The sequence below is a fragment of the Monodon monoceros genome, unplaced genomic scaffold, assembly GCF_005190385.1.
Source record: "Monodon monoceros isolate NGI ecotype Baffin Bay Population unplaced genomic scaffold, NGI_Narwhal_1 Super_Scaffold_11, whole genome shotgun sequence".
In the NCBI taxonomy this organism is placed as follows: domain Eukaryota; kingdom Metazoa; phylum Chordata; class Mammalia; order Artiodactyla; family Monodontidae; genus Monodon; species Monodon monoceros.
Window position 1 is genome coordinate 131,849,160 of NW_021703767.1, and position 15,677 is coordinate 131,864,836.

Sequence of the window (15,677 nt, forward strand, 5' to 3'; positions counted from 1 at the left end):
CTGTGCAGCCTCAGGAGGAGCAGATTAAATCCCTGCAATCAACTTGATAAAGTCTACATCTGTGGAATAACTGAATAGACAACGAATGTTACCAAAATTGAGACAGTGGACTTTGGGAGCAAATGTAGACTTGGGATTTGCTTTCTGTGTCTGATTTGTTTTTGGTTTCATGTTTATCTTAGTTTAGTTTTTAGTGCTTGTTATCACTGGTGTGTTTATTTATTGGTTTGGTTGTTCTTTTCCTTTTTTCTTTTCTTCTCTTTTTGTGAGTGTGTGTGTGCATGTTTCTTTGTGTGAGTTTGTCTGTTTAGATTTGTTTTACCATTAGTTTGGAGGTTCTATCTGTTCGTTTTTTTTTTTTTTTCCTTTTCTCCCAAGCCGTGTGGCTGGTAGACTCCTGGTGCTCCAGCCGGGTGTCAGGCCTGGGCCTCTGAGGTGGGAGAGTCGAATCCAGGATATTGGTCCACCAGAGCCCTCCTGGCCCCATGTAATATTAATCAGTGAGAGCTCTCCCAGACATCTGTCTCAACACTAAGACCCAGCTCCACCCAACGTCCAGCAAGCTCCAGTGCTAGACACCTCATGAGAAACAACTAGCAAGATAGGAACACAAACCCACCCATTAGCAGAGAGGCTGCCTAAAGTCATACTAAGTTCACAGACACTCCAAAACACACCACTGGATTCGGCCCTGCCCACAAGAAGGACAAGATCCAGCCCCACCCACCAGAGCACAGGTACCAGTCCCCCCCCCCCCCCCGCAACATGGGAGCCTACACAAGCCACTGAACCAACCTCAATCACTGGGGGCAGACACCAAAAATAATATGAACTATGAACTTGCAGCCTGTGAAAAGGCAACCCCAAACACATTAACTTAAACAAAATGAGAACACATAGAAATATGCAGCAGATGAAGAAGAAGGTAAAAACCTACCAGACCAAACAAATGAAGAGGAAATAGGCAGTCTACCTGAAAAATAATTCAGAATAATGATAGTAAACATGATCCAAAATCTCGGAAATATAATGGAGAAAATACAAGAAACTTTTAACAAGGACTTAGAAGAACTAAAGAGCAAACAAACAATGATGAACAACACAATAAATGAAATTAAACATACTCTAGAAGGAATCAGTAACAGAATAACTGAGGCAAAAGAATGGATAAGTGACCTGGAAGATAGAAGAGTCGAAACAACTGCAGCAGAGCAGAATAAAGAAAGAGAATGAAAAGAATTGAGGACAGTGTCAGAGACCTCTGGGACAACATTAAATGCACCAACATTCGAATGATAGGAATCCCTAGAGAAGAAGAGAAAAAGAAAAGGTCCGAGAAAATATTTGAAGAGATTATAGTTGAAAACTTCTCTAATATGAGAAATAGTAATATTAATCAAACTATCAAAAATTAAACTCAAAGAAAAAATACTAAAAGCAGCAAGGGAAAAGCAACAAATAACACACAAAGGAATCCCCATAAGGTTAACAGCTGATCTTTCAGCAGAAATTCTGCAAGACAGAAGGGAGTGGCAGGAAATATTAAAAGTGATGAAAGGGAAGAACCTACAACAAAGATTACTTTACCCAGCAAGGATCTCATTCAGATGTGACAGAGAAATTAAAACCTTTACAGACAAGCAAAAGCCAAGAGAATTCAGCGTCACCAAACCAGCTCTACAACAAACGCTAAAGGAAGTTCTCTAGGTGGGAGACACAGGAGAAGGAAAACACCTACAAAATAAAAAACAAAACAATTAAGAAAATGGTAATAGGAACATACACATCGATAATTACCTTAAATGTAAATGGATTAAATGCCCCAAACAAAAGACATAGACTGGCTGAATGGATACAAAAACAAGGGCCGTATATATGCTGTCTACAAGAGACCCACTTCAGACCCAGAGACACATGCAGATTGAAAGAGAGGGGATGGAAAAAGATATTCCATGAAAATGGAAATCAAAAGAAAGCTGGAGTAGCAATTCTCATATAACACAAAATAGACTTTAAAATAAAGACTATTACAAGAGACAAAGAAGGACAAAACATAAGGATCAAGGGATCAATACCAGAAGAAGATATGACAATTGTAAATATTTACGCACCCAACATAAGGCAAATGCTAAGAGCCATAAAAAGGGAAATCAACAGTAACACAAGAATAGTAGGGGACTTTAACACCCCACTTTCACCAATGGACAGATAATCCAAATTGAAAATAAATAAGGAAACACAAGCTTTAAATGACACAGTAGACCAGGTGGACTTAATTGATACTTAAAGGACATTCCATCCCAAAACAACAGAATACACTTTCCTCTCAAGTGCACATGGAACATTCTCCAGGATAGATCACATCTTGGGTCATAAATAAAGCCTCAGTAAATTTAAGAAAATTGAAATCGTATAAAATATCTTTTCTGACAACAACATTATGAGACTAGATATCAAGTACAGGTAAAAAAACTGTAAAAAATACAAACACTTGGTGACTAAACAATATGCTACTAAATAACCAGGTGATCACTGAAGAAATCAAAGAGGAAATCAAAAAATACCTAGAGACAAATGACAATGAACACATGATGATCCAAAACCTATGGAATGCAGCAAAAGCAGTTCTAATAGGGAAGTTTCTAGCAATACAATCCTACCTCAAGAAACAAGAAACACCTCAAATAAACAACCTAACTTTATACCTAAGGCAATTAGAGAAAGAAGAAGAAGAAGAACAACAACAACAAAAAGTTGGCAGAAGAAAAGATACCATAAAGATCAGATCAGATATAAATGAAAAAGAAATGAAGGAAACAATAGCAAAGGTTAATAAAACTAAAAGCTGGTTCTTTGAGAAGATAAACAAAATTGATAAGCCATTAGCCAGACTCATCAAGAAAAAAATGGAGAGGACTCAAATCAACAGAATTAGAAATGAAAATGGAGATGTAACAACTGACACTGCAGAAATACAAAGGATCAGAGAGACTACCACAAGCAACTCTATGCAAATAAAATGGACAACCTGGAAGAAATGGACAAATTCATAGAAAGTACAACCTACCAAGACTGAACCAGGAAGGAACAGAAAATATGAACAGACCAATCACAAGAAATGAAATTGAAACTGTGATTAAGAATCTTCCAACAAACAAAAGCCTAGGACCAGATGGCTTCACAGGTGAATTTTATGAAATATTTAGAGAAGAACTAAGACCTATCCTTCTCAAACTCTTCCAAAATATAGCAGAGGGAGTAACACTCCCAAACTCATTCTACGAGGCCACCATCACCCTAATAACAAACCAGACAAAGATGTCACAAAGAAAGAAAACTACACTGACGAACATAGATGCAAACATCCTCAACAAAATACTACCAAACAGAATCCAAAAGCACACTAAAAGGATCATACACCATGATCAAGTGAGGTTTATTCGAGGGATGCAAGGATTCTTCAATGTATGCAAATCAATCAATGTGATAAACCATATTAACAAACTGAAGGATAAGAACCGTATGATAACCTCAGTAGATACAGAAAAGGCTTTTGACAAAATTCAACACCCATTTATGATAAAAAGCCCTCCAGAAAGTAGGCATAGCGGGAACTTACCTCAACATAATAAAGGCCATATATGACAAACCCACAGTCAACATCATTCTCAATGGTGAAAAACTGAAACCATTTCCTCTAAGATCAGGAAGAAGACAAGGGTGCCCACCTTCACCACTATTATTCAAGACAACTTTGGAAGTTTTAGCCATGGTAATTAGAGAAGAAAAAGAAATAAATGGAATCCAAATTGGAAAGAGAAGTAAAATTGTCAGTGTTTGCAGATGACATGATACTTTACATAGAGAATCCTAAAGATGCTACCAGAAAGCTCCTAGAGCTAATTAATGAATTTGGTAAAATAGCAGGATACAAAATTAATGCACAGAAATATCTTGTATTTCTATACATTAATGATGAAAAGTCAGAAAGAGAAATTAAGGAAACACTCCCATTTACCATTTCAACAAAAATAATAAAATGCCTAGGAATAAACCTACCTAAGGAAACAAAAGACCTGTATGCAAAAAATTATGACACTGATGAAAGAAATTAAAGATGATACAAACAGATGGAGAGATATACCATGTTCTTGGATTGGAAGAATCAACATTGTGAAAATGACTATACTACCCAAAGCAATCTACAGATTCAGTGCAATCCCTATCAAAGTACCAATGGCATTTTTTCACAGAACTGGAATAAAAATTTTCACAATTTCTACGGAAACACAAAAGACCCCAAATAGCCAAAGCAATCTTCAGAAAGAAAAACGGAGCTGGAGGAATCAAGCTCCCTGACTTCCTATACTACAAAGCTACAGTAATCAAGACTGGCACAAAGACAGAAATATAGATCAATGGAACAGGATAGAAAGCCCAGAGATAAACCCACGCACATATGGTCACCTTAGTTTTGATAAAGGAGGCAAGAATATACAATGGAGAAAAGACAGTCTCTTCCATAAGCGGTGCTGGGAAAACTGGATAGCTACATGTCAAAGAAAGAAATTAGAACACTCCATAACACTACACACAAAAATAAACTCAAAATGGATTAAAGACCTAAATATAAGGCCAGACAATATAAAACTCTTAGAGGAAAACATAGGCAGAACACTCTGTGGCATAAATCACTGCAAGATGCTTTTTGACCCACCTCCTAGAGAAATGAAAATAAAAACAAAAATAAACAAATGGGACCTAATGAAACTTAAAAGCTTTTGCAGAACAAAGGAAACCATAAACAAGATGAAAATACAGCCATCAGAAGGGGAGAAAATATTGGCAAATGAAGCAACTGACAAAGGATTAATCTCCAAAATCTATAAGCAGCTCATGCAGCTCAATATCAGAAAAACAAACAACCCAATTCAAAAATGGGTGGAAAACCTAAATGGATATTTCTCCAAAGAAGACATACAGATGGCTAACAGGCACATGAAAAGATGCTTAATATCACTAACCACGAGAGAAATGCAAATCAAAACCACAATGAGGTATCACCTCACACCGGACAGAATGGCCATCATCAAAAAATCTAGAAAGAATAAGTGCTGGAGAGGGTGTGGAGAAAAGGGAACCCTCTTGCACTGTTGGTGGGAATGTAAACTGAGACAGCCAGTATGGAGGTTCCTCAAGAAACTAAAATAGAACTACCATATGACCCAGCAATCCCCCTACTGGGCATATACCCTGAGAAAACCATAATTCAAAAAGAGTCATGTACCACAGTGTTCATTGCAGCACTAGTTACAACAAGCAGGACATGGAAGCAACCTAAGTGTCCATCAACAGATGAATGGATAAAGAAGATGTGGCACATATATACAATGGAATATTACTCAGCCATAAAAAGGAACAAAACTGAGTTATTTGTAGTGAGGTGGATGGACCTAGAGTCTGTCATACAGAGTGAAGTAAGTCAGAAAGAGAAAAATAAATACCATATGCTAACACATATGTATGGAATCTAAAAAAAAAAAAAAAGAAAGAAAAATTGGTCATGAAGAACCTAGGGGCATGACAGGAATAAAGACGCAGACCTACTAGAGAATGGACTTGAAGACACGGGGAGGGGGAAGGGTAAGCTGTGACAAAGTGAGAGAGTGGCATGGACATATATACACTACCAAATGTAAAACAGATAGCCAGTGGGAAGCAGTCACATAGCACAGGGAGATCAGCTCAGTGCTTTGTGACTAGCTAGAAGGGTGGGAGAGGGAGGGTGGGAGGGAGGGAGACGCAAGAGGGAAGAGATATGGGGATATATGTATATGTATAACTGATTCACTTTGTTATAAAGCAGAAACTAACACTCCATTGTAAAGCAATTATACTCCAGTAAAAACGTTAAAAGAAAAAAAAAGATGTGGCACATATATACAATGGAATATCAGTCATGAAAAGAAATGAAATTGTGTTAATTTGTAATGAGGTGGCTGGACCTTGAGTCTGTCATAGACAGTGAAGTACGTCAGAAGGAGAAAAACAAATACCATATGCTAACATATGTATATGGAATCTAAATAAAATAAATGGTTCTGATGAACCGGTGGGCAGGGCAGGAATAAAGACGCAGATGCAGAGAATAGACTTGAGGACACAGGGAGGGTGAAGGGTAACCTGGGACGAAGTGAGAGAGTGGCATGGACATATACACACTACCAAATATAAAATAGATAGCTAGTGGGAAGTAGTTGCATAGCACAGGGAGATCAGCTCGGTGCTTTGTGACCACCTAGAGGGGTGGGATGGGGGGGTGAGATAGGGAGGGTGGAAGGGAGATCAAAGAGGGAGGGGATATGGGTTTATAAGTATCCGTATAGTTGATTCACTTTGTTATACAGCAGAAACTAACACAACATTTTAAGGCAATTATACTCCAATAAAGATGTGAAAAAAAGAATAAATATTTATGGCTTTATTCATGTATGGTTTATAAAAAAGCATGAGAGAAAAATAATTAAATTAAAATTTAAAAATTGAATTGTACCACCAAAATTGTTTTAAAAATAGGGCTTCCCTGGTGGCACAGTGGTTGGGAGTCCGCCTGCCGATGCAGGGGACACGGGTTCGTGCCCCGGTCCGGGAGGATCCCACATGCCGCGGAGCGGCTGGGCCATGAGCCGTGGCAGCTGCTCCTGGACGTCCGGAGCCTGTGCTCCACGACGGGAGAGGCCACAACAGTGAGAGGCCCACGTACCGCAAACAAACAAACAAACAAACAAAAAAACCAACTCTCCCACTGATGACATGATGATCGTCAAATTTGGCGCTGGATATATTTCGTCATTTGAAAATGCAGACAATGCCCTTGCCAGACAACACAGCCTACATTGTTAAGTTAACGTTTTTGTGGAAATGGGCATGGATTTGAATCCTGGCTCTGCCACTTACAAGCTGTGTGATGTTGCTTGAGGATCTTAACCTTTGCATCAGTGTCCTCATCTGTAATATGTAATAGTCATTATAATAATAATAATAGATTTTCGTGGTAAGGATTAAGTTAAATCATGTATATAAAGTGCCATAGTTGCACTAAATAAGTGGTAGCTTCTGTGATTACTATTATTTCTCATGCATTGTTTGATCATCAAGTGAGACAGTGAATACAATGCTGAGATGAATACTGGTTCCCAAAGCATTCCACCTGCACTTTTTTTTTTTAACATCTTTATTGGAGTATAATTGCTTTACAATGGTGTGTTAGTTTCTGTTTTATAACAAAGTGAATCAGTTATACATATACATATGTTCCCATATCTCTTCCCTCTTGAGTCTCCCTCCCTCCAACCCTCCCTATCCCACCCCTCTAGGTGGTCACAAACCACCGAGCTGATCTCCCTGCACTTTTTATTAAACTGAATTCTTTCTTACTTGTATTAAGCTTTCTTTTTTTTACTCAGAGTATACTCTGATTATCAGACTACAAGCTCCTTGAAGACAGGGCCTCTGTCTGAATCTTTTTTTTTTTTTTAAATCTCTCTAACCCCCCAAAAGACTAGCATGGGGCTTAATTCAGAACAGGAGTTAATTACATATTTGCTGCATGGATATTCATGGGAAAATCCATGTAAATGCTTGGCAGAGTCCTTTCCTATAGGAAGCCCTCAACGAGGGCTGCCACTGTTTTGTCGATTGCCACCACCACCATCACCCAATTATCACTTCAACTATCTATATTTTATTCCACTAGCAAAGGGTCCCCATGAAAAAAAGTGTTGCTAACACTATAGAACATTGCTTTAGTAATTCCAACAAATGATTGCATGAGACCTACAGAAGCAGCCTCCATGAAGTCAAATCATCCACATCCCCTGAACTCACAGTTCACATTAGCTCTGCCGCATGCAAAATCTTCAAGGAAGACACCCAAAGTATAATAACTATACAATAAATTCTCAAGCAAAAGTGAATGTCACAACCTCAGTCCACAGCTTAAAATGAACAGGAGACTCAGTTTATCCCCCAAAGAGCATCCAGATGGTTGGGATTTTCTAAAGCATTCATGAAACATGTCATTACAATTCAGACACGATCCCAATTCTATCACTGACCTCTTTAGCATGTGTACAGATATGAAAGTAGGACATTCAGCTGGGGGACTGCTCCACTGGGTGACTCAGAAGCCAGTTCTGCTGCATTTAATTCCAGTACAGATTTAAATGTAGCAGAAGATATATGTCTTCAAGTTCAACACGTGACAGCAAAAACTGGAAGCAAGCTAAGTGTTCAACAACAGATAAATAGTTAAATACATTCATTCATTGAAAGTAACATTATGAGAACACAAAAAAATCAGTATGAAGCTTGCAGCAATATGTAAAATGTACAACATATGTGAAAAGCAGGATATGAAATTGAATAAAACTATGTAAACCTATATGCCTGTGGAAAAACCAAAGACTGTACTCCACACCACAAATAGCTCAGTCTGCTAAATTGTGTGATTTGTGACTCTGTATTAAAATGTTATATGGTATGATAGTACTTTTACAATTTTTAAAAAATTAGCAGGATCCTGAGGGTGTACTGGGAAACAGTGGACAGGGTGTAGAAATCTTGAGTCCTTACACTGAATTTTTTAGTTCCCTGATCTTGGGGGCTTGAAGTTTCTTCTAAAACAGGGTTTCTTTCAATATTGACAGTCTGATTGGATAATTCTTTGTTGTGAGAGGATGTCCTGTGTGCATTGTAGGATGTTTAGCAGCATCTGTGGCCTCTAGATGCCAGTAGTACCCTCCAGTTATGACAACTAAAAATGTCTCCAGACATTGCAATATGTCTCCTAGGGTAGAGTAGGGTGGAATCATCCCCAGGTGAATTTGCAAAAGCTAATCACTAAATACCTTTCCAGCTCTAATACCTTATGATTGATTCAAAATCAAAATATACATTGGCTTAAAAAAACAAAACTGATGGGCTTCCCTGGTGGCGCAGTGGTTGAGAGTCCGCCTGCCGATGCAGGGGACGCGGGTTCGTGCCCCGGTCCGGGAAGATCCCACATGCCGCGGAGCGGCTGGGCCCGTGAGCCATGGCCGCTGAGCCTGCGCGTCCGGAGCCTGTGCTCCACAACGGGAGAGGCCGCAACAGTGAGAGGCCCGCGTACCGCAAAAAAAAAAAAAAAAAAAAAAAACTGATTGTAGATCACAATCAAAATTATCAAAATAAAAATGTAAAACAAAATCTATGCAAATTCCCTTGAGCACAACTCCAGCCTAGTTTGAAGAAAGAAGTGTTGCCTCTTAGTTCTTAATAAAGTTCATTGAAAAGAACATCAGCTGAAATTATCTTAAGGCCAGGGAGTGCTTAAAGCTATGAGTGTGCCCTAGGCTGAGTTTGGGTTGGCATTTAACATTCATTAAAAATTATCCTGTGCCGCTTTAATCTTGACAATAGACTAACTGTATCTTAAGTATTAGTTAACATAGCATCTTTGATGAAAGTGTTAGGCTCACAATTGGGTCAACAGTTGCAATTTAATTAGAATTAAACCACCCATTTTTATTACATAATTCCAAAGAACTATGTGTATTCCATTGGTGAGTAATTAAGAGCAACTGAATTTTCCAAGGAATTTTTATATTGTGGATGTGTGGTCAAAATGCATAATAGTATTTCTAGATAACCCCTACATATTTGGATCTTAAAATGTCTTGTTAGATAGATCTTGGATGACTAGGTGGGTGGATGAATGTTCAGTGTTCTTGGATGAGTAAAATAAAATTATAATCCAGTTTACCTGGATCCCTTTGACAATAGGAATTCTTCTGTGATACTAGTTACTCAATTGCTTTTAGCTGAGAACACAGAGCAAATCAGGAAGTACACCAAAGTGGTAGCATGCACAGTAGTTCTTAAACTTCAGCCTGGATCAGATTTTTTGCTTGTTAAAAATCAGATGGTTGAGCCCCACCTCCAGTTTCTGCTTCAGTAGGTTCAGGATCAGTGCATTTCTAATGAGTTCCCAGGTGATGCTGATGCTTCTGGTTTAGGGACACACTTTTTGAGAATCACTGGGATAGTGGATCTGAAAAATGAGGACCTACAAAAATCACCTATGGTGGTTTTAAAGCTTGTGGCTTTTTCCTGGGCACTCACACCCCTAAATATGAAGCAGTAGTACTGAGAAGGGCTTAGGAATCTATGCTTGTGAAGGGCTTCCAGGTGATCCTGATACAAATTGTCTTTGAGCTGCTGTAAGGAGTGGAGAGGGCCAGGAAAGGTGATGCAATTAAGGATGAACTTGGAAACTGGAGTAGGGAGGAAGAAGCAAGGGAGAGGCCTAGGTAGAGAGATAGTGGTTGTGTTTCTTGTGAAAGAGAGTGATACACAACTCATTGCCAGCCCACAGTACTCTGGGAACTCTAAAAATTTCTTAAATGGTTAAGATTCTTGACTTCTCCAGGACTCTCCATTCAAGGGCACAAAAATCAGCCCTTGGCCATAAGAATCACATTATAAATGAGTAATAAGCATAGCATGTGGAAGTTCTTATGGAAGTTATCAATCTTTTTATTTGTGCAATACATCTGGAACGTGTATCAAAGCTCATCTCTTAGCGACTGGATAAAATATCTGAACTACAATTTACTCTCCTTGAGGATGGCACATTATACAGAAAGTTCTCAGCGGCTTTTGACAACTAGCTAGCAATGATTTTAAAAAGAAAAGAAAAGAAAGAAAGGAATAGTATGAAGTCCCTAGACAACACTGATGATCTGAGACTCAGATTTATTGTAAAGGATAAAAATATATATATATTATCCTTAGATCTGAGACTCTGTTTCCAGGCAATCACAACTCAACATAATCCTCCACAGAACTCCCAACACTTCAATCCACTGCAAGAGAAATTGGGTGTGGTGGGTGTAACAGCAAATTGACATTTTTTTCCTATAGAGCCATGCAACAATTATTTCTGCAGCCAAATTGAACCTTAAACTGGTTATGAGTATCTTGATATCCAGACATCTGAAAAACCAAATGAAAAGTATTTCTATTGCTATTGAACAATGGTCATTAAAGATGGCTGCAAAGATGAGTTTCTCCTTTGTTCCCTTAAATATCCAATTAATTCAGTCTTTCTTGAAAAGTTTCACACTTCTAAATTATTAGACTTTAAAATGCTTACTACTAACAATACTGTCACAAATGACAATTTGGTATTCCAACTCTGCCAAAATAACTTCTCTTTTTCTTTTCTTTTTCTTCCAAAACCAAACCATAATAAATTCCTATGCCTTGAGGGCTATTGTAATTCCCATATCGTTAAAATGAATACCTGAAATTAATTGCATCCATTAAGAAGAACAAATGTTGTATTTTCTTCTTTAAGCTATGTCTATATAATGATAAAAACCTGTTTTAAATAAGAAATCACACATTTGAATGCCTTAATGCCAAGGAACTACATACATCCAGGTTTACTTCATTACTTTTTTTTTACTAAAAAAAAGTCTTATTTTTCAACTAATGATTAATTGACTCTTTAATTCTCAAGTCTAGCTTCTATAAAGGAAAGTTTAACTGCTTTAAAGACAAAATTCAAACATGTATATTTCAGAAATGGGGGGAATATGGGGACATCAGTGTTGAACCCAAGGAAAAGAACATTTATTTATCCAAGGAAATTACTAAGAATGAATATTATGAGATTGGCCGCCTTTTCTTTCAAACTTGCATATTCTAACATCACACATGATACTTACGACATAATGCTTTAAATGCTGGCATTCTGGCCAAATGAGCATTTTGGGAGACTCTAGATACATAGATGGAATACCTGAATAGTCTGTTTAGAATGCTCACCCTTTCAAATGAAAATACCGCCAAAATTCTATGATCTGATTTGTTTGAAACTATTAAATCCTGACAAAAAGCATTACTGCTTTGCCATTAAAATGTATAGAGTGGGGTAGTTTATTTTATTTCCAGTTAAAAAACCTTACACCTTCTCATGCAATCACAAATTCTGGGGCACTGGTCAGGCCAACTTTTAAAAGTTCCTCCTTTGCTATGTTATTCTCTGTAGTACCTCCTTCTACATCACACTAACCTAAATTGTGGTTTCTAGAGAAACCTTAAGTTTGGTGAGCATATCAGTGACATTTCTTAGAGCTTATCAGTGATTTCCAGAGTGGTACCTGTGACCATTTAAATCTTCAGATCAAATAAAAGCTGCAGTTGTAGCCACCATCTTGAACTTGAAAAAAGTTGCTTTTTATACCCACTTTATTTATCTGATTCTCTATTAGTGTTAAAAGATGAGGATCCAGTTATTTTTAAATTACCACTATAACTTTTCATTTCCTTACCAGCAGTGAGACTTGCAATTTCTTCAGAATCCTGATCTTTTTCATATTTAGTTGTTAATTTCTGTGGCATAAACATTTGGCTTGGAATGTAAGCCAGATGGTCACTTCCGCTGTCTTCCAACACAAAAGATGAATCTCTGCCCACACTCAATTCCTGACCAACGAAGCTGTTCTCTCCTGAAGACATCTCTTGTGGCTCAGGGGTAAATCTAGAAGATAAAAGGGAAAGTTTTAGGTGAACCTATATAACTTTGGGAAATACAACTAAAATATCACAAAAATTTAATATAGTTAATTATTTCTTAGAAGAAAGACAATTGGGTGATAAAAATTTATTTCAATCAAATAATTTATTATACTACAGGGGAATTCTACTAAACATGTAAAGAAGAACTAATACCTATCCTTCTCAAACTATTCCAAAAAGTTCAAGAGGACGGAACACTCCCAAATTCATTCTACAAGGCCACCAGTACCCTGAAACCAAAACCAGACAAAGACACTACAAAGAAAGAAAATTACATGTCAATATCTTAGATGAGTACAGATGCAAAAATCCTCAACAAAATATTAGCAAAATGAATCCAACAGTATATAAGAGGATCATACACTGTGCCAAGTTGGATTTATTCCAGGGACACAAGAATGGTTCAACATACACAAATCAATCAGTGTGATATGCCACATTAACAAAAGGAAGGACAAAAATTACATGATCATCTCAATAGATGCAGAAAAAGCATTTGACAAAATTCAACCTCCATTCGTGATAAAAACTCTCATCAAAGTGGGTACAGAAGGAACATATCTCAACATAATTAAAGACAATTTATGGCAAATCCACAGCTAACATATGCAGTGGTGGAAAGCTGAAAGGTTTTCCTCTAAATTTAGGGACAAGATAAGGCTATTTAACCACTTCTATTTAACAGTTTTGGAAGTCCTAGCCACAGAAATCAGATAAGAAAAAGAAATAAAAGGCATTCAAATTGGAAGGGAAGAAATAAAACTGTCCTTATTTGCAGATGGCATGATACTTTATATAGATACCCTAAAGTCTCTACCCAAAAACTATTAGAACCAATAAATGAATTAAGCAAAGTCACAGGACACAAGATTAATATACAGAAATCTGTTGCTTTTCTCTACACTAATAATGAGCTATCAGAAAGAGAGAGTGAAAAACCAATCCCATTTAAAATCTCTTCGTGGGCTTCCCTGGTGGTGCAGTGGTTGAGAATCTGCCTGCCAATGCAGGGGATATGGGTTCGAGCCCTGGTCTGGGAAGATCCCACATGCCATGGAGCAACTGGGCCCATGAGCCACAACTACTGAGCCTGCGCGTCTGGAGCCTGTGCTCCACAACAAGAGAGGCCACAACAGTGAGAGGCCCGCCCACCGCGATAAAGAGTGGCCCCCGCTTGCCACAACTAGAGAAAGCCCTCACACAGAAACGAAGACCCAACACAGCCAAAAGTAAATAAATAAATAAATTTATTAAAAAACAAATCACTTCAAAAAGAATAAAATACCAAGGAGGTAAAAGACCCATACTCTGAAAACAATAAAACATTGATAAAGGAAATTAAAGATGATACAAAGAAATAGAAAGATATCCTGTGCCCTTAGATTGAAAGAATTAATATTGCTAAAATGACCATACTACCCAAAGGAGATCTAATGCAATTCCTAACAAAATACCCATGAAATTTTTCACAGAACTAGAACAAATAATCCTAAGATTCATATGAAACCACAAAAGATGCTGAATTGCCAAAGCAAGGTTGAAAAAAAGAACAAAGCTGGAGATACCATCCTCCCAGACTTCAGGCTATACTACAGAGCTACAGTAATCAAAACAGCAAGGTACTGGCACAAAAACAGATACAGAGATCAATGGAACAGAATAGAAAGCCCGGAAATAAGCCCACACAATTATGGTCACTTAATCTAGCTATGACAAAAGAGGCAAGAATATGCAATGGAGAAAAGACAGTCTCTCCAATAAGTGGTGCTGGGAAAACTGGACAGCTACATGTAAAACAATGAAATTAGAACACTTTCTCACACCATATACACAAATAAACTCAAAATAGATTAAAGACCTAAATGTAAGACCAGAAGCCACAAAATTCCTACAAGAGAATATAGGCAAAACATTCTCTGACATAAATTGCAAGCAATATTTTTTTTGTCTCTGCCTCCTAAAGCAAAAGAAATAAAAGCAAAAATAAAGAAATGGGACCTATTAAACTTAAAAGCTTTTGCACAGCAAAGGAAACAATTGAAAAAACTAAAAGACAACCTATGGTGTGGGAGAAAATATTTGCAAATGATATGACTGATAAGGGGTTAATATTCAAAAGAGATAAATAGCTCATACAACTCAATATAAAAAAAAACAAAAAATGGGCAAAAGAGCTAAATAGAAATTTCTCCAAAGAAGACATACAAATGGCCAGCAGGCACATGGAAAGATGCTCAGCATTGCTAATTATCAGAGAAATACAAACCAAAACCACAATGAGATAGCTCCTCACACCTGTCAGAATGGCTATCATCAAAAAGTCTACAAATAACTAATGTTGGTGAGGATGTGGAGAAAAGGGAACCCTGTACACTGTTGGCACGAATGTAAATTGGTGCAGCGATTATGGAAAACAGTATGGATGTTCCTTTAAAAACTAAAAATAGAGCTACCATATGATCCAGCAATTCGCATCCTGGGCATACATCCGAAGAAACACAAACACTAATTTGAAAAAATATGTGAACCCCAATGTTCATAGCAGCACTATTTACAATAGCCAATACATGGAAGCAACCCAAGTGTCCATCAACAGATGACTGGCTTAAGAAGATGTGGTATATATACAATAGAATATTACTCAGCCATAAAAAAGAATGAATTATTGCCATTTGCAGCAACATGGATGGACCTAGAGAATATTACACTTAGTTAAGTAAGTCAGAGAGAGAAAGACAAATACTGTATGATATCACTTATATGTGGAATCTAAAAAATAATACAAATGAATGTATAGAGCAAAACAGAAACAGACTCACAGATACAGAGAACAGACTAGTGGTTACCAGAGGGGAGAGGGTGCGGGAGGAGGAGCAGGTTAGGGGTAAGGGATTAAGAAATATAAACTACTGTGTATAAAATAGATAAGCAACAAGGATATTTTGTATAGCACAGGGACTTATAGCCATTATCTTGTAATAACTTTTAATTGAGTATAATCTATAAAAGTACTGAATCATTCTGCTGTACTCCTGAAACTCATATAATATTGT

The 15,677-nt window shown here is 37.4% G+C and overlaps 1 protein-coding gene across 1 annotated transcript in view; it reads right to left on the reverse strand.

Moving 5' to 3' along the window:
• COL6A5 (collagen type VI alpha 5 chain) overlaps window positions 1-15,677 on the reverse strand; it is a 156,388-nt gene that overhangs the window by 14,551 nt on the left and 126,160 nt on the right. The window contains exons 37-38 of the mRNA XM_029214229.1: window positions 15,584-15,596; window positions 12,378-12,586 (exon numbers count right to left, since the gene is read on the reverse strand). Of these exons, the coding sequence (XP_029070062.1) occupies window positions 12,378-12,586; window positions 15,584-15,596 (222 nt within the window). The remainder of the gene's footprint in view (window positions 1-12,377; window positions 12,587-15,583; window positions 15,597-15,677) is intronic.